At 56.7% G+C, this 17,893-nt stretch overlaps 3 protein-coding genes across 3 annotated transcripts in view; 1 reads left to right on the top strand and 2 right to left on the bottom strand.

Moving 5' to 3' along the window:
• The first annotated feature begins 599 nt into the window (after positions 1 to 599).
• Positions 600 to 17,893, top strand: part of LOC137467750 (class II histocompatibility antigen, B-L beta chain-like) — a 34,764-nt gene continuing 17,470 nt past the window's right edge. Inside the window, 4 exon segments of the mRNA XM_068179183.1 lie at positions 600 to 681; positions 1,166 to 1,442; positions 1,973 to 2,019; positions 2,022 to 2,234. Coding sequence (XP_068035284.1) covers positions 600 to 681; positions 1,166 to 1,442; positions 1,973 to 2,019; positions 2,022 to 2,234 — 619 coding nt within the window.
• Positions 4,567 to 5,475, bottom strand: LOC137467756 (zinc finger protein 154-like). The gene is made up of 2 exons (XM_068179188.1): positions 4,918 to 5,475; positions 4,567 to 4,833 (listed from the first exon to the last, which is right to left on the bottom strand). Exons 1-2 carry the CDS (start codon positions 5,473 to 5,475, stop codon positions 4,567 to 4,569), a joined length of 825 nt encoding a protein of 274 aa, XP_068035289.1.
• Positions 15,625 to 16,841, bottom strand: LOC137467755 (class II histocompatibility antigen, B-L beta chain-like). The gene is given in 3 exon segments (XM_068179187.1): positions 15,625 to 15,854; positions 15,857 to 15,904; positions 16,466 to 16,841. Coding segments are annotated over 3 exon segments (654 nt in total).

Below are 17,893 nucleotides of genomic sequence, written 5' to 3'. Positions count from 1 at the left end.
GTGGGGGGAAGGTGTTGGAGAGATTTCTTTCCCCTCTCCTTGTCCTGGTGTGATCTGGTTGGTAATAAATTCCCTCCCTGTGCCCGGGCCGGGTCTGTTGTGCCCGTGCCGGATTTGCTGAGGGATCTCTCCCGCTCCTTGTCCCCAGGCAGGAACCCTCGGTTCCATTTTCTGTCCCTGTGCGGCTGCGGGGGGCAGGGACAGAGCGGCTCTGGGGGGTGCCTGGCATGGGGCCAGCGTCACCCCTCGCCACGGGCACCCCTGAGACCCCGCGCAGCCGGGCACACATTTCTGGGCACAGCTGAGCTCCCAGCTGCGCAGCGCCCCAAGGCTCCCCGTGCCTGGAAAAGCCCCAGCCGGGGCTGCAGCGTCCCGGAACCGCTCAGCCAATCCAAACGCAGCCAAAACGCGCTGCAGCCAATGGGAGCGCGAGGAGTTGAGGAGTCATCGGTTGTGTGGCAGAGCCTCGGCAATCGGTGCCCAAAAGTGCTCGGAGCCAATGAGAGCGCGCGGCGCTGCTGAGCCCGCGCTGCTCCGGACTGGTGCTGCCAGCGCAGCGCGGCCGCTCTGGGGCTGGTGCTCCCTGGGCGGCGCTGGCCATGGGGCGAGTGGCGGCAGCTGGGGCCGTACTGGTGGCACTGGTGGTGCTGGGAGCCCCCCCGGCTGCGGGCGCGGAGCTCTCGGGAGAGCGGGGGGGGCGGGAGGCGGTGGGACAGGGGGGAGAATGGGGAAAAGGGGGCGGTGGGAGCCCGAAATTGCAGGGGCAGGAGGAGGGGACCCCGAAAGGAAGAGCGGGAGGGGCTGAGGATTGGGGGCAGGTGAGGAAGGGGTGGGAGAGGGTGGGAAAGTGGGGAAAAGGCGAGGGTAGGACCCCAAAACTGAGCGGGAAGGGGGGCTGGGCTTTTGGGAAATTGTGTTTAAAAGGTTGGGAAAGAGGAAAAGGAGTAAATGGCACCCCAAAACTCATCTGGGGAGAGGCTGGAGGTGGGAGGATAGAGACTGTGAAAGCGGAAGCGTGGAAGGGTGGAAAAGAGGAAGTGGCAGCTCAGGCAGGAGGGATCCATGGCGGCCTTGGGGCACAGGGGGTGCGGAGGGGGAATCCGAGGTGGATCCCGGAGCTCTGGGGGTGCTGGGGGGGCACCCCCGGACCTGTGTCCTGCACACACAGGGGTGTTCCAGTACGTGGGAAAGTCCGAGTGTCACTTCATGAACGGCACGGAGAAGGTGAGGTACCTGAGCAGGTTCATCTACAATCGGGAGCAGTACGCGATGTTCGACTGCGACGTGGGGCACTTTTTGGGGTTCACCCCCTATGGGGAGACAGCAGCCAGGTATTGGAACAGCGACCCAGACGTTATGGAGCAAAAAAGGGCTGCGGCGGACTGGCTGTGCCGGTACAACCACGAGTATCTCAGCCCGTTCCTCACGGAGCGCCGAGGTGAGCGCGGGGCAGAGCGTGTCCCCTCGGGCCCTGCCCTGCCAATGACCCTGGAGCCCCTCAAAACCTCCCTGGAATCGGCCCAGAGCCCTCAGCCCTCCTTGTGCCCATCCCCGAGACCTTGTGTCCCTGCCACTGACCCCCGTGGCTCTCCCAGTCCATCCCAGTCTCTCCCAGTGCCTCCCGGCTGTCCATCTCAGCCTAGCGTGGTGCTGCCGCCTCTCAGCCAATCAGAGCGCGTGTCTCTGATGACTCATCAGTTGCCAGGCAGACCCGCAGCGCCGAGTGCCGCGCACTTCGTTCCCAGTTCCTCCCAGTGCCGCCCCAGTCCTTCCCAGTCCATTCCCAGTTCATTCCCAGTTCACTCCTAGACCTCCATCCTCCCTCCCAGTGCCCCCCATCCCCTCCCATCTCTCTGAGTGCCACCCCAGTCCTTCCCAGTCCATTCCCAGTCCCTCCCAAGGCCACCCCATCCCTCCCCTCTCTCTCCCAGTGCCCCCCAGCTGATCCCAGTCTGTCCCCGCTCTCTCCCAGTGTCCCCAGCGTATCCATCTCGCTGGTGCCCTCGAGCTCCCAGCCCGGGGCTGCTCCGTGATGGATTTCTACCCTGCCCACACCCAGCTGAGGTGGTTCCAGGGCCAGCAGGAGCTCTCTGTGGTGGCCACCGACATGGTCCCCAACAAGGACTGGACCTACCAGCTCCTGGTGCTGTTGGAAACACCCCCCTGGCGCGGGCTCACCTGCAGCTGCCAAGTGGAGCACGTCAGACTGGAGCACCCCCTGAGCCGGCACTGGGGTACAGGGCGGGTCTTGGGGGCGCTGGGAGAGCCACTGGGATGTGCTGGGAGCAACTGGGAGGGAGTTGGAGACAGCCTGGTTTCAGCTGGGGGAGGGGCTTGGGGGAGTGGAAGGGCTGAGAAGTGGTTTCAAGGATGCTGGGGAGGGTGGGATGGGGTTCTGGGGGTCCTGGTGGACACTAGGAAGGAGTTTGGGGGTGCTGGGTGTGACTGGGAAGGATTGGAGTGAGTCTAGAGGAGCTGGAAGGAGATTGGGGATGGAAAAGCAGAGGTTGGGATGAGGTTGGTTGTGCTGGGAAGAGACATGGAGGGGTCAGGGTGAGTCCTGGTGAGGCTGGGAAGGGACTGGGACAGGGTTTGGGGGTCCTGGGGCCGTGCGGGTTGACAGGAAGGGGGTGGTGGGATCCTGAGAAGGATGGGAGAGGCTTTGGTGGGTCCTGGGGAGGCCGGGAAGGGACCGGGGGGAGGTTTCAGGGGGTCCTGGGTGGGATGGGGGCGATTGGGAGGGTACTTGGAGGGGCTTGGGGTGTCTCTGAGAGGTTTTGGGGGTCCTTACCCCTGCAGACCCCCCAGAGATGCCACTGGATGCCGCCCGCAGCAAGATGCTGTCAGGGATCGGGGGCTCCGAGTTGGACTTCGTCTTCCTGGCGCTGGGGCTCAGCTTCTAGGAGTTTGTGTGCTCCTTCCCCGGGGCTCCAGCCCGGTGTCACCCCCTTTTCTCTGGCCACAGAGCTCCTGAGCCGCCGCCAGCCGCATCCCCTCCCCGGACCCCCCGCTCCGTCCCCACGCTGATTTTGGGGGGGTCGTGTGTCCCCCCAGCCCTGCTGTCACTCTGCCCCCGCCCGCCTGCTCCCAGTCTTCCCAGTAAAGCTTCCCAGTTAAACCCAGCCCAGGTTATGGGGGGCAGTGGGGAGGGACTTGGGGGGACCCCACGGCGGGGCCGGGACTGGGCAGGGAGGGTGGGGTCCAGGTGGGGAACACTGGGTGCTGCGGGTCTGCCCGGCAACTGGTGAGTCATCAGCCCCGCTCGCTCTGATTGGCTGACTCTTGTGCACCGCGTTCTCTCATTGGCTGAGGAGAGGCCCGGGACTGGAGAGAAGCAACGGCAGAGATCCCGCCCCGAGCACCGGCACGGGGACAACAGACCCAGCCTGGGCACACGGAGGGAATTTATTACCAACCAAACACAGCAGCACAAGCAGAAGGGAAAGAAATCCCTCCAACACCTTCCCCCCACCCAACGGGGATCACCCACAACAGGGCTTATCCACGATGGAGAGACGGGGACAGCCGAGTTTAGATCAGAAGCCAATTTCATTGAGGGTACCAGGGGTTTATACAGGGTTTTACTTGTGTGGTGCTCAGATAGGGCTCGATGTTTGCTAACAATTTCCCATTGGTTACACATTCTTCATGACATCACGGCACCTGGGAACATTATCTTATCACAAAGTCTCACAACAGGTTGCTTGGTCACTTCTTGCCCAGGTTTCTGCTCAGTCAGGCCTCAGATCTCGGACCCTTTATCAGCTCCATTGTTTTTCCTCTCTGTTTTATTTCCCATTCGGGGGCACCAGGGCTCTGCCCAACGGGGGTCACTGGGGATCATCCAGCCCAGATCCTCCCATGGGGGATGGTGCTGGAGCAGCACACAAAGCTCTTCCCTCACTCTCTTCCCTCACTGTCTTCCCTCACTCCAAGCTCTTCCCTCACTCTCTTCCCTCACTCTCTTCCCTCACTCCAAGCTCTTCCCTCACTCTCTTCCCTCACTGCAAGCTCTTCCCTCACTCTCTTCCCTCACTCGAAGCTCTTCTTTCACTTGGGGCACTCGCTGGGTGAATTGAGGTGGAAAATGAAAACCTTACAATTCTGATAGATTTGTAAGATTTGGTACGTATTGCAGCACCGTGCGCACGCCAGGCTTTTCCCTTCACTGGCCATGTGTGTCCCTGAAAACTCCGGATTCTTTTTTATTACTCTAGCTAATTTACATATTCATAGAATTTCACAATAGGTTCATGCATATTCATTCTTCTGATTTTGCCTTACACTTACAGCTAGTTACACTTGTACTCACTTTTTCTCAGAAAGTACAGAGAGAACTCCTGGGTCACTCTGCGATGTCTGTTTCAAGGTTGGAGGAGTCTTTCTTATCTCTTTAGCTTACAAATTTGCATTCTTTCTCTTTAGCTGGGGCAGTTTTGCTTGTGCTCCAGTTACTAGACTAAACAGCATATTTTACTTATGTTTGCAAGCACAAAGAGGAACATTTTACCTAAATCCAAAGGGATTTCTAGCCTGTTAAATTTTTACACTATCTCAGGGCTTCCCTTAGTGGTGCCTCCGTTGGTGTTGGGTCAAGTTTGAGCTCTGTGAGAAGCTCTTCCCACACTCCCCACACTCGTAGGGCCTCTCCCCGCTGTGGATGCGCCGGTGCACAGTGAGACTGGAGTTGTGCTTGAAGCCCTTCCCGCAGTCGGGGCAGCGGAAGGGCCTCTCATCTGTGTGAATCCGCTCATGTTTGAGGAGATTGGAGCTGGTGTGAAACCTCTTCCCACACTGGGGACACTCGTAGGGCCTCTCCCCAGTGTGGATATGCTGGTGTCTTCTAAGGATAGAGTTCTGGCCAAAGCTCTTCCCACACTCCCCACACTCGTAGGGCTGTTTCCCAGTGTGGATCACCTGGTGCTGGATCAGGTTGGAGCTCCACCTGAAACCCTTCCCACACTTCCCACACTTGCAGGGCCGTTCCCCAGTGTGGATCCTCCGGTGCTCAATCAGTTTGGAGCTGTGGCTGAATCCCTGCCCACATTCCAAGCACTCATACGGCCATTCCCCAGTGTGGATCCTCTGGTGCTGGATCAGGTGGGAGCTCCGGCTGAAACCCTTCCCACACTCCCCACACTCGTAGGGCCGTTCCCCAGTGTGGATCACCTGGTGCTGGATCAGGTGGGAGCTCCGCCTGAAACCCTTCCCACACTCCCCACACTCGTAGGGCCGTTCCCCAGTGTGGATCCTCTGGTGCCGGAGCAGGTTGAAACTCTGGCTGAAACCCTGCCCACATTCCAAGCACGTGTGAGGTTTCGCCCTGCCATGCGGCTTCTCCACCAGCTCCGAGCTCCGGCTGGATCTCTGGCCGCCTTCCTGGCTCAGGGGAGCTCTTTCCTCCCCGCAGCTCTTTGGGCTGGGGTTGCAGCTCCTCCTCCGGCAGGATCTCCGGGGCTTTTCCTCCTCCTCCATCCAGCCACGCCCTGGAATGAAAAATCCTGGTTTGGGGAAAAAACAAGAGGAGCGCAACTTGGACTGGAGGTTCCTCCCTGCCCAAGTTCATCTTAGAAGTCATTGGTAAGTTTTTGTACGTAAGAACCTCCAAAACACCAAGATTCAGCCCACAAATCCTGCAAACTTCAATACACACATCAAAAACATCCCAAACCCTACAATTCAGCAAAAACCTCCTGCAAAAGATAAAGATTCAGCTGCCACATAAAACCAAAGCAACAACATTTAGCCCAAGCAAGCTCAGAAACACCAAGATTCACCCCGTGAAAATCCTGGATCCCCCTCCACAGTCACCTGCTGCATGTGGGGGGAGCAGCGCTCCTGGGGCTGGGGGGAGGCTGCAGATACAGGGAGGGGTGGAACCTTGTGCTGCTTCCTGTTTCTGCTCCTCCTCCTGTGACTCTGCTCTTCCTCACACTCCTCTTCCTCCTGCTATTCCTCCTTCTCCTGCACAATCCCACCTTCTCCTGCCACGTCCATCCTTTGACCATTTTGTTCCTCAACCCTGCTTCTCCTTCCCTTCTCCTCCTGCCCCCAGGCCCAGCACCCACTGCCGGCTCCCTCTTCCCCCCAAACCCACAGCATCCCAGCACAGGGGCAGGGATGGAGCTGGGGCAGGTCGGGCTGGGGCAGCGCTGGGCTCTCGGCCGCTTCCGCCCGCACTCGGTCCCCACTGCAGCCGCTCCCGCCAGGACAGCGCGGGGGGGCCCGGCCTTGGCGCTGCCCCACTCCCACCTCCCCAAATTCCCCTCGCGGGGGCGATGGGGCCGAGGGGGGGGCGCAGGTGGGCTCCAGGTGGGGAACGCTGGGAGCTGCGAGTCTGCCTGGCAACTGGTGAGTCATCAGCGCCCTGCGCTCTGATTGGCTGAGCTCTGCCTGAGGGCTGGGGCTGCAGCAAAGAGGGGACACCCTGCTCCAGGGGGGATGTCCCGAAAACGGGGGACCCCCATGAAAGGAACAAGAGGAAAGTGTCTTTACAAACAGATGCTGTGAATCTGCTCCGAGATACGGCCAGGCACCTGTACATAAGGAAGTGACAGGAGAAGCCATCGGTTTCAGGAAATGTTATCAATTGATGACACAGACTGCTGCGCAGCCAAGGTCCTGCTCAATTCATGAACTTCCCGAAGAACAACAAAGACTTAACAGAGCCAGGAATATCGTCTGCTATACAATACTGGGGTGCATATGAAGGGAGTATGTACTAGGTGGATTGGGAAGTCTGCACCTCTCAAGTACTTCAGCCAGTGGGGAAAGGGAGAGGGAGATGTGGCCAGGAGAATTGGGATGAAAAGGAGGCTGTGTCCTCCAACAACTGCAGAGATCCCATGGGGAATGTCCCATGGCCTCTCCCATTTCTAGGAATGAAATTACTTTTACAGGACTCCTCTGTCTGCTTTGTGGACAGAAACCTCTGCTGATGTCAATTTTCCCACACACCCTGGGGCTCATCCGGAATTCCTTCCACCGTCCGGGGCGGCGGGCAGGGAGTGCAGCTGAAGGTGCCTCACCCACTTTGGGTGATCGGCTCCCTTGGCTGGCGGCGGCACCGGGGATCGATTGGGGACCCGGGAGTGACCAGGAGACAGACGAGGGACACATCAGGGGGGTCTGTGAAGAGTCAGCAGGGAGAGAGCACTGAAAATCTCAGCAGTGAGTGCACTGGGATCTTCGGGGAGTGAACATGGCAGGGCACCCAGGGAGGGGAGAAAAGGGAAAGCAAGGCAGGGGTCCTGGCCAAAGGGATGATGATCCCAAAATGTCTCTGAAGGGTCCCTTGGGAGAATGTTGAGGTAGTTTGCACATTCCCCCAGAGGTATTTAAAACCATGGACAGCCAGGGGGGCAATAAGGGAAGTGCAGAAGGGATTTGGACAACAGGGGATGGATGGTGTTGGTGTGCTGGGAAGGGATCGGGTGAAGGGCAGTGTGCAGCAATGTGGTGAAGGCAAGAAGCAGCAGGAGTAATGTATGAGATAAGGAAAAGGATGGTGGAAAAGAGGAGGAAGAGAAAAATACAGAGGACTGGGATGTATTTCAGCTCTGTTCTATGCTCAGAATTTGCTAGCTGATCCAGATAATTTCCATCCCGGGTTTCCAGGAGAGGAAAAGAAGGAGGTCAGGATGTCAGGGGGTTTCTCTGTGGTGGGCAGCGGCAGCACCGGGCACAGAGGTGCGGGACCGGGAGCACGGGCTGGGGGCCTGTGGGGAGCTGCGGGGCCGGGCCGGGGCTGTGGGGCAGCCGGGGCTCAGCACCGGGCGCTGCCTGACCCCACCAGCCCCGGGCAGGGCCGGCAGTGGCCCCCGGCCCCCAGGAGCCTGCGGGACGCCCTGGCCGCTGCCCGGCCCCGTGGAGCTGCCGGCGTGGAGCTGCCGGCCCTGCCCGCCGGGGGGGCCGCCTTTGGACACTGCGGCAGGACAGGGACCGGCTCCGGGATACGGGCTGTGGAGGGGACCCTGAGCACAAGGAGGAAAACAAAGACACATCTGGGAAATGCAGACTGTACATGGAAGGATCAGGATTTTCTACTAAGCATTTGCTTTGGGTCGCTGGAGAAAGGAAAGATTTTGCACAAAGCTCAGCAGCTCTCAGAGGATGAGCACCCACAGGCAGTGAGCGCGGCTGCAGGAGTGGCAGAAGAAGGCCCTGGAGCACTTGGGCACAAAGGCACAGCAGCTGAATGCAAGAAGGGATGAGCAAAAGGCCAAGCTGAAGGCAAAGGCCATGGCACAGCTCCTACAGCCCCTCTGGGATCAACCCCAGGGCCCAAGGGGGCCCCAGCACCCAGGGGACGGGGTCAGCCACAAGCACCTGGCAGAGGCACTGCCTTCCTGGGCAGGGGAGAGCCCACCCATACAGCCCCTGGGAAGGAGTCAGGGCTGTAAACCAAGATGCCATGGGTACGGCTTTTGCCGTTGGCTTTGGCAAGAAGAGGAGCCAGACCCAGGGCAGATATTCAATTCTCTCCCTTGCAATTGATCTTGGGAATTCCTTACCCTGGTAATTCTCCACCCAGTGCAGGGTGGGGATAAGGGATGGACATTTAAAGCAGTCTGTGGCCAGAGTCCTGTCTCTTGTGAAATCTCTCCCACAGGAAGCTGGGCTGGCACAGAGCCTGCCTTGGCACTTTGCTGTTCCCAACATCCAAGCAGGACATCGGGCCCTGCCTAAGGAGGCCAAAGCAGCACCACTGGTGGCCAAGTGGCGTGGCCCATGCCAAGTGTCCCTGAGGCCAGAAACAGCCCCCAGCACAGCTGAGCACGGGGGACCCCTCAGCCTGGGCTCCAGGGCTCTGAAGCCCCGGAGATTTGCACTTCCCGCCTGCAGCAGGAGCATGGGAGGCCCCCACGGAGCCTGCACTGAAGGCAGCGCAGCAGCAGCCAGGGCTCCACAGCGGGGCAAGCCCCTGGGCCTGCCCACACATCCTCTGCTCAAATCCTCTGCCTGGGCACCCTCCTTTGGCATCTCCAGCCACCGGGGCCAATCCTTGCTGCCACTGCTGCAGCTTCAGTGCTTTCTGGGCCTGCACTGCCACAGCTGCTGGCGAAGACAACGGCACAATTCCACTCTGGGTCTCAGCCACACTCACACACTGCGCTGCCTGGGATTGCACTGATGGAAAATACACCAGGTCATAGACTTGAACATTTTTAACATTTTATTTCTCTACTCAGCCTTGGTTTGCCTTGGCCTCGGGGAAAGAAATGGTAAAGGTTTTTCTAAGGGATGTTCCACCACTCAGTGGAGATGAGTTTAACATCTCAACACTCTGGGAATGGCCCAAAAGATTCCCACAAAGATAACGCCCAGCAGCAAACAGCAACCAACACCTACCCCAGACACTGCCCCCGGCAGAGCTGGAGACACCTGCTCTGGAAAAGGCTGAGAAGGAAATCCAGCAGTTCCGACCTGATGAACAGCAGAAGCCAAGAAATCCGGGTCCAACAGGAACCCAAATACTAAAAACTGCACAACTTGAAACTACAGAACATTAAACCAATGGATTTAGATTGGTTCAGACTGTATCAAGTATGGGAAAAATCCAGTTAAACCCACGTGTCATGGAACGATTTTCTCTGCACACCCGGGCTATGTGGGGATGGAATGATTTCTGTTGCAGATCCTGGCCAGAATCAAGGAATGCCTTGACTCCTACACTAAACATATTGGTGGAGTTTTCTTTTCTCCTGCAGTTTCAGTGCAAAGTTTATAGCAGAAGAGTATTTTTTTGTAATAATCCTACTTCTATATTGCCGATTAGGTTTGGGCCAGGGATGTGAGAATGAGTTTTTACTCCGAGGAGAAGTAGAAAAAACTTAATTGCCTTGGAATTTATTTGTGCATGTTTGTGTGAGAGATACCAAAATTTTGGTCTGGGTTTTTCGACGTTCACCTTTAGGCTGCATTTTGGAAAACGAGAAGAGATTTAAAGGTGACCCTTTCACTCATAAACAGTAAATAGACGATTTGAAGGAAAAAAATAAAAAAAAGCAGCAGGTTGTGGTGGGGGTCCACACATGAGGCTGCTGAAGGCTGCTCTGGAAGAGAAGCTGCATTCCAGGCAGCCAGCAGAGGAGCTTTAGAAATGCAAATTAACACTGCTGGGGCAAAGTGGGGACAATGGACCTGCCTCTTCTTGCCTGGGGCAGGAATTGGGCTGATTCCCTCTGCCCCTCACCCCAAGCTCTTCCTGCCTGCACAGATGGAATCTGCACAGCTGAAGGCAGAGCCCATGGTGAGGATCTCTGACTCTGCAACAGAAATGGGTGAAGCTGCAAAGGGAAACAGCAAATGGAGAATGCTGTGAAAACTTCACTAAAATAAGGGGGGATCATCCCTGTGCCCACTCCAACATGTGCTGGCACTCTCTATGCTATACAGGGAGTATCAGAGCACTGGGGTTTTTGCTATAACAAGTTCTGGGAAATCAGTTGGAATTCAAGTATTTGATGATGTAATTAGACAAAAGCAGTCAATTGATGCAGCCCCGGCTGGAGGGAGCAACCAAAAATGGGGAAAAGATGAACGGCCACCAGAACAAATCCTACAACACCATGGACCAGCCCCTGGGAACCTGAACCAATTCATATCAGGAGACACAGAACCCATTTATCATTTCAATGTCATCATTAGATTACGAGCTGTCCTCGAAATAAGAACCAACCAGACACCTCCAGCTCCTGACCTTCCTGCCGACCCATCCACTGAAATGAGGAACACAACATTTCACCAGGGGATGGGATCAGGTTATCTTTTCCCAGAAAAAGGAGGAGTTTGTGGGAAACTAAATGACTCCAACTGCTGTTGGCAAAGAGATGACAAAGGAAAAGCGATGAAAAAAGATAACACAGGAAACAGGAGAGCAGTTTATGTATTGGTCCAAACATGGAAAGGATGGGATTGGGACACAGTTTCGTGGCTCCCTGGCACACCATGGGTTAAACGAATGCTGCTTCTCCTCTTCTGTGCTACAGCAACTCTCATCTTTTTACCATGCTCCACACCTTGGGAGTGCAGCTCATCCAGCAGCTGAGCCAGGGGATGCAGGTGGCAGCCAGGCCTCCTGATCCAGAAATGGCTACAAAAGGACAGGGAATGAGGGCACCGAGAATAATCCCAAAACCAAAGAGGACCCGGGAAGAACAAAACAGAGTCAATGAGTGAATCTGCCTGGAGATAGGGCCAGCGACTTGGAGATGAGGAAATAACGGGAGAAACCATCAGTTCCAATATATGTTAGAAATGGACCCAGACAGCTGCTCAAAGTCCCGCTAAACTCCTCAACTTCCTGAAGAACAAAGACAACAGAGCCATGAATATCGGCTGTCATCCAAAAGGAGGGGTGCATATGAACGAGGACAGGCAGCAGGCGGATCGGGAAGTCTGAACCTTCCAAGTCCCTCAGCCAGTGGGCAAAGGCAGAGGGAGATGCGGCCGGGAAATGAGCATCCAAAGGAGGCAGTGTGCTTCAACAAGGGCAGAGAGCGCATGGCAAATGCCCCACGGCCTCTCCCTCTGCTCAGCAATCGAGTCACTTTGACAGGACTGCTCGGTCTCCTCTGGCCACAGAAACCTCCGGCGACGGGAATTTTCCCGCACGGGCCCGGCCACGGGGCAGCCACCTCTGTCCCAGCCACAGCAACCGGGACGAGCCAGCGCTGCTCCGGCAGCGGCTCCTGCCCAGGCAGCGGCGGGAAGGAGACCGCGGGCAGCCGCTCCCGCAGCGCCCTCAGCCCAGGGCCGGCACGGGCCGGACACGGCACCGCCAAGCCGCCGGAGCCCCCTGCCGCCCCCTCCGCCCGCAGCGAGCCCCGAGCCCCCGCAGAACCCGGCGCGGCTCCCACCTGCGCCGGGGCCGCCTCCGAGCTCCGCCAATGCCGCCTCCCCGCGCTCCGGCCGCTGCCGCCGCTCCCGGGCCTGCACAGACGCTCCGCCAATGGCGCCGCTGCCGAGCCAGGGCCGCCCTCAGGCCGCCAGCGGGGCCGTGCTTCTCCCCGCTCTCACCAATCAGCGCGCCAGAACCGCGACTGACGGCAGCAGCGGCCAATGGCAGCGAGGGGCGGGCTCTGCACACGGCACAGCCTCGCCCCGCGCTCTCAGGGCCCCCCGGGCTGTGGGAGGGCAAAGCCGGAGATGAGGAACAGCCCTGGAACGGGCCCGGGCCCGGGCCGGCATCCATCTGCAGCACCAACAAACTGCTCCGCACCTCCCGACACGGCTTTCCCGGCCCCGCGCCTTTGCCTTCGCTGGCTCCGGCTCTGCGGCAAGCCCAGCAGCCCCACTTCTCCTGCCCCCTAATTCGGAGCATCAGCGCATCGCTTTGATTTCCCCAGAAAAGGGAAAACCGCCCCAAAGCCCTGTGGGGGAGTGGGGGAGGGGAGAGATTTCTGGCACAAAACTCCAAAAGCTCCGAGCAGGACAATGAGAAGTCAATGAAGAGCCTTGAATGCAGCTTTCCCCACGCCTCCCTCCTTCCAGCTGCACCTCCTCCCCCGGCAGTGCAGGAGACAGGGAATGGGGCCGTGCTCAGTTCATCCCCCGTGGCTTCTCCCTCTGCCCAGGGACAGGAGTCGTTCCCCTGCTGCAGCCTGCGCTCTCTCCCACCGGAGACTTCTCCAGGAACTTCTCCAACCGGAGTCCATCCCCTGGGGCACAGCCCCCCCCAAGTGCTGCAGCGGGAAAAACGCCAGTCACTTGTTTTTACAACTTTTAAAAGTTTAGTGATAATGAAATGGTTATAAAAATAGCAATACAATTAGAGTAATAAAAATTTAGAGTTAGGACAATTACAAGAGAATAAAAAACAAAGAATTACGGACGTATGGATGCTCTCGGGCACTTAAGCTAGGACAGGCATGTTTTGTGAACAAAGGAAAATATCCATTCACTTAATATCCATTCACTGTTGCATATTCATACATACCTCATGGTTATGCATACATTCTATTTAAAATAAGAAACTCTCTCTGGAATATGTCAACTCCTTCTTTTAATCCCCATGACGTCTTCCAGTCTGAGCAAGGCCTGAAGAAATTACCTTCTTCTGATAAGAAACCCATAAATTCCTCTTCTCTGGAAGATTTGGGTGTTCTGTGACTCTTATCTCGAAGCCAGTATCTCATTATTTTTAAAAAAACCACATACACAGTTTCTACTTCAACTACTAAAGCTTCATTTTAACTACAAAACTACATTTACCATTTTATCAAAATGTTAATACAGCACTTCTAATCAATATATTACATATAATATTTGTTGTAGATGTCGGCGAACCCAATGGGAAGAATGATGATGTCTGACTTATTTCAGAAGGTTGAATAATTTCTTTATTATAATTATGCTATGATACATCAATATACTATATAAAAGAGGATACTAAAAACTACATGCTGCTTTCTCTAACTGTCATATCTAACTCCCTCACAACTCGTGACCCTGTTCTCCAGAGCCCAGACACAGGTGGATCTCATTGGCCATCAGGCCCAAAGAATCCACCGTGATCCAACCAGGCATTTGCTCCAGGTAAACAACTCTCCAAACACATTGCACCAGAGAAAAACAAGGCGCAGAAATAGAAATTGTTTTATCTTTCACTTCTCTCTGTGCACCTTTATAAAAATCCTGAGAGAGAGAAATGCGCTTGCCACAAGTATTCAATTTAATATTTGTGAAAAGCCAATCATAAAATATGCATTTTTCACAGCGGACATCCCGAGGCTGCTGCAGGGACAGTGATGTCACTGCTATGACGTCATCGGGGATGGTGACATCATCAGGGACATCGCTGCTGTCACTTGTCCCCTCTCCCCTCCCCACATGGGATTTGAGACAAATTTGGGGGATTTTCTGGGAAGTTTCATTGAAATTGTCCCAAATGCTGATGGGAATTCCTGGGTGACGTCACTGGGGACACTTGGGGACACTCTGAGGACGCTCTGGGGACACTCATGGAGGCGGGGGCGGGTCAGGGGGTGAATGACCCCCTCGGTGCCTTGCAGCAGAGGCAGCTTTCTGCTGTGGCTGCAGCAGAGCCGGGTTATGAATGACAATGGAATAATTGGCTTCTGCATTTCTGCATTGGCTTCTGCGCGTTGCTATTGATCACAAGGACTTTGCTCTGGTACTTGATATTGAGATTGATTATTGATGATTCCTTGTAGCTGCTCGCTGGTACAATAAAATCGATCCGTTTATGTGTGCACCGTGTAACCAATTTAATGCTAGAGTAACAAATAGATATTCTCTCCTAGGCCTTCAAATATTAAAAATAGATGAATATGAAATAGATCAATAACAAATATTGAAATAGAGACTATGCAATGTTAACATGCTTCTGTGTGGCTGACTCGGGTGTAAAACAATTCCATTGTTTCTCCCATCTGCGGACCAGCCTCACCAGGTGATAACAGTGACACAAACCTGAGAAGCGTTTATGAATTTATCAGGGGCTCTGAAACAACAGGATGGAACCACGAGAAGAAATCAAATGTATTGACTAAATCTGCAGAATGTCCTGCAGACAAGTCAGAGGTGAGAACCAAACAAGAGTTCCTGGAACATCCAAAGCTGCCGGGAGTGTTTGAATAATGTCAAAACTCAGGGATGTGTTTGTAGCCCTGCAGTGGAACCGGATCCGGAGAACGAAGGGTTAAGTTAAGGGCGGGTTCTTTGGCCGAGCGCCAAAACCCTTTTTTATCCCTTATCAAACTTTTGCAAATCTCCAAGAGTGAACTTTGTTTTTCACACCCGGCTGGGGTTTGGGGGGCCCGGGGGGGTCCCCAGGCAGCCCCCGCTGCTGAGCACTGACCCCCCCTCCCCGGGCACCGGGACCCCCCAAAAACCGCACCCGCACCCCCTTCAGTGCCCCCGACCCCCCCTCGAGCACCGACCCCCCCGAGCACCGGGCCCGGACCCCCCTTTGTGCCCCCCACCCATCACGGGGGTTCCGCCCCCTCCCCTTTGAGCCCCCGGAGCCGCGGGACCCCCGGGAGCAGCGCCGGGACCGGGGGGGCCCAGGGATGTGAGCAATGGATTTGTCAGTGTGAAAAATGCAGATTGAATGATCGGCTCTTGGCAAATATTAACTTGGATACTCTGTGTGCTGTGTTGCACAGTTATTTTGTAGAGCTGTATTAATCCTTTTGAAGTAGTGTGGGAAATGCAGTTTTGGGTTATGACATAATGTCAAAATAGAAACTATGCGATGTAAGATATTTTTTGTAAGAGCTCAAGGAATGGGTAGGATAATTAAGAAATTCTTCGCACGGAGATAACAGCAAGAGTTACTGCCTCCTTCTGGGAAAAGACAAACATTCTTACACCTCTCCTCTGTCTGTAATGAGCCACTGGGATTGAGGGGAAAAAGCTGACAAAAAGCAGAGAACACCCTTTGTTTGAAAAGAATTTATGCACCGGGGGTGAGATATTTGAATGTGCAACAGGCTATTGCTTTTAAGGGTTAACCCTTTGTTAGCCAGGCATGTTTTTGTGGCTTACTGCCCAAACCCACCCGGACGTCTGTAATTCTTTACTTTTTATTGTCCTTTATTGTCCTAACTCTGATTGTCCAAACTGTCATTGCTCTCACATTTATTCCTGTTTTTATGACTATTTTATTACTGTGCCCCAGTGCCAGCTCAGGGGGTGCTCCAGGCTGACATGCTCCACCTGGCAGCTGCAGGTGAGCCCGCGCCAGGGGGGTGTTTCCAACAGCACCAGGAGCTGGTAGGTCCAGTCCTTGTTGGGGACCATGTCGGTGGCCTCCACAGAGAGCTCCTGCTGGCCCTGGAACCACCTCAGCTGGGTGTGGGCATGGTAGAAATCCATCACGGAGCAACCCCGGGCTGGGAGCTCGAGGGCACCAGCGAGATGGATACACTGGGGGGCACTGGGAGAGAGCGGGAACAGACTGGGATCAGCTGGGGGGAACTGGGAGAGAGAGGGGAGGGGTGGGGTGGCCTTGGGAGGGACTGGGAATGGACTGGGAAGGACTGGGGTGGCACTCAGAGAGATGGGAGGGGATGGGGGGCACTGGGAGGGAGGATGGAGGTCTAGGAGTGAACTGGGAATGAACTGGGAATGGACTGGGAGGGACTGGGGCGGCACTGGGAGGAACTGGGAACGAAGCGCGCGGCACTGGGAGGCCGAGTCCAGTGCGGGGCACTCGGCGCTGCGGGTCTGCCTGGCAACTGATGAGTCATCAGAGACACGCGCTCTGATTGGCTGAGAGGCGGCAGCACCACGCTAGGCTGAGATGGACAGCCGGGAGGCACTGGGAGAGACTGGGATGGACTGGGAGAGCCACGGGGGTCAGTGGCAGGGACACAAGGTCTCGGGGATGGGCACAAGGAGGGCTGAGGGCTCTGGGCCGATTCCAGGGAGGTTTTGAGGGGCTCCAGGGTCATTGCCAGGGCAGGGCCCGAGGGGACACGCTCTGCCCCGCGCTCACCTCGGCGCTCCGTGAGGAACGGGCTGAGATACTCGTGGTTGTACCGGCACAGCCAGTCCGCCGCAGCCCTTTTTTGCTCCATAACGTCTGGGTCGCTGTTCCAATACCTGGCTGCTGTCTCCCCATAGGGGGTGAACCCCAAAAAGTGCCCCACGTCGCAGTCGAATATCGCGTACTGCTCCCGATTGTAGATGAACCTGCTCAGGTACCTCATCTTCTCCGTGCCGTTCATGAAGTGACACTCGGACTTTCCCACGTACTGGAACACCCCTGTGTGTGCAGGACACAGGTCCGGGGGTGCCCCCCCAGCACCCCCAGAGCTCCGGGATCCACCCCGGATCCCCACTCCGCACCCCCTGTGCCCCAGAGCCGCCATGGATCCCTCCTGCCCGAGCTGCCACTTCCTCTTTTCCACCCTTCCACACTTCCCCTTTCACATCCTCTCCCCTCCGACTTTCAGCCTCTCCCCAGATGAGTTTTGGGGTGCCATTTACTCCTTTTCCTCTTTCCCAACCTTTTAAACACAATTTCCCAAAAGCCCAGCCCCCCTTCCCGCTCAGTTTTGGGGTCCTACCCTCGCCTTTTCCCCACTTTCCCACCCTCTCCCACCCCTTCCTCACCTGCCCCCAATCCTCAGCCCCTCCCGCTCTTCCTTTCGGGGTCCCCTCCTCCTCCTGCCCCTGCAATTTCGGGCTCCCACCGCCCCCTTTTCCCCATTCTCCCCCCTGTCCCACCGCCTCCCGCCCCCCCCGCTCTCCCGAGAGCTCCGCGCCCGCAGCCGGGGGGGCTCCCAGCACCACCAGTGCCACCAGTACGGCCCCAGCTGCCGCCACTCGCCCCATGGCCAGCGCCGCCCAGGGAGCACCAGCCCCAGAGCGGCCGCGCTGCGCTGGCAGCACCAGTCCGGAGCAGCGCGGGCTCAGCAGCGCCGCGCGCTCTCATTGGCTCCGAGCACTTTTGGGCACCGATTGCCGAGGCTCTGCCGCACAACCGATGACTCCTCAACTCCTCGCGCTCCCATTGGCTGCAGCGCGTTTTGGCTGCGTTTGGATTGGCTGAGCGGTTCCGGGACGCTGCAGCCCCGGCTGGGGCTTTTCCAGGCACGGGGAGCCTTGGGGCGCTGCGCAGCTGGGAGCTCAGCTGTGCCCAGAAATGTGTGCCCGGCTGCGCGGGGTCTCAGGGGTGCCCGTGGCGAGGGGTGACGCTGGCCCCATGCCAGGCACCCCCCAGAGCCGCTCTGTCCCTGCCCCCCGCAGCCGCACAGGGACACCAAATGGAACCGAGGGTTCCTGCCTGGGGACAAGGAGCGGGAGAGATCCCTCAGCAAATCCGGCACGGGCACAACAGACCCGGCCCGGACACAGGGAGGGAATTTATTACCAACCAAATCACACCAGGACAAGCAGAGGGGAAAGAAATCTCTCCAAC

Source organism: Anomalospiza imberbis, unplaced genomic scaffold (assembly GCF_031753505.1).
Source record: "Anomalospiza imberbis isolate Cuckoo-Finch-1a 21T00152 unplaced genomic scaffold, ASM3175350v1 scaffold_78, whole genome shotgun sequence".
NCBI lineage: Eukaryota > Metazoa > Chordata > Aves > Passeriformes > Viduidae > Anomalospiza > Anomalospiza imberbis.
Note: the sequence above shows the minus strand (reverse complement) of the source record. Positions and strands in the feature narration are given on the sequence as shown.

What these genes read in the sequence shown, in the direction of transcription:
- LOC137467756 (XM_068179188.1), bottom strand. Translation starts at nt 5,475, where the DNA reads ATGGAGGAGGAGGAAAAGCCCCGGAGATCCTGCCGGAGGAGGAGCTGC. An exon ending in CCAACCTGATCCAGCACCAG is followed by an intron (nt 4,834 to 4,917) that starts GTGATCCACACT and finishes AGAAGACACCAG; the next exon opens with CATATCCACACTGGGGAGAG.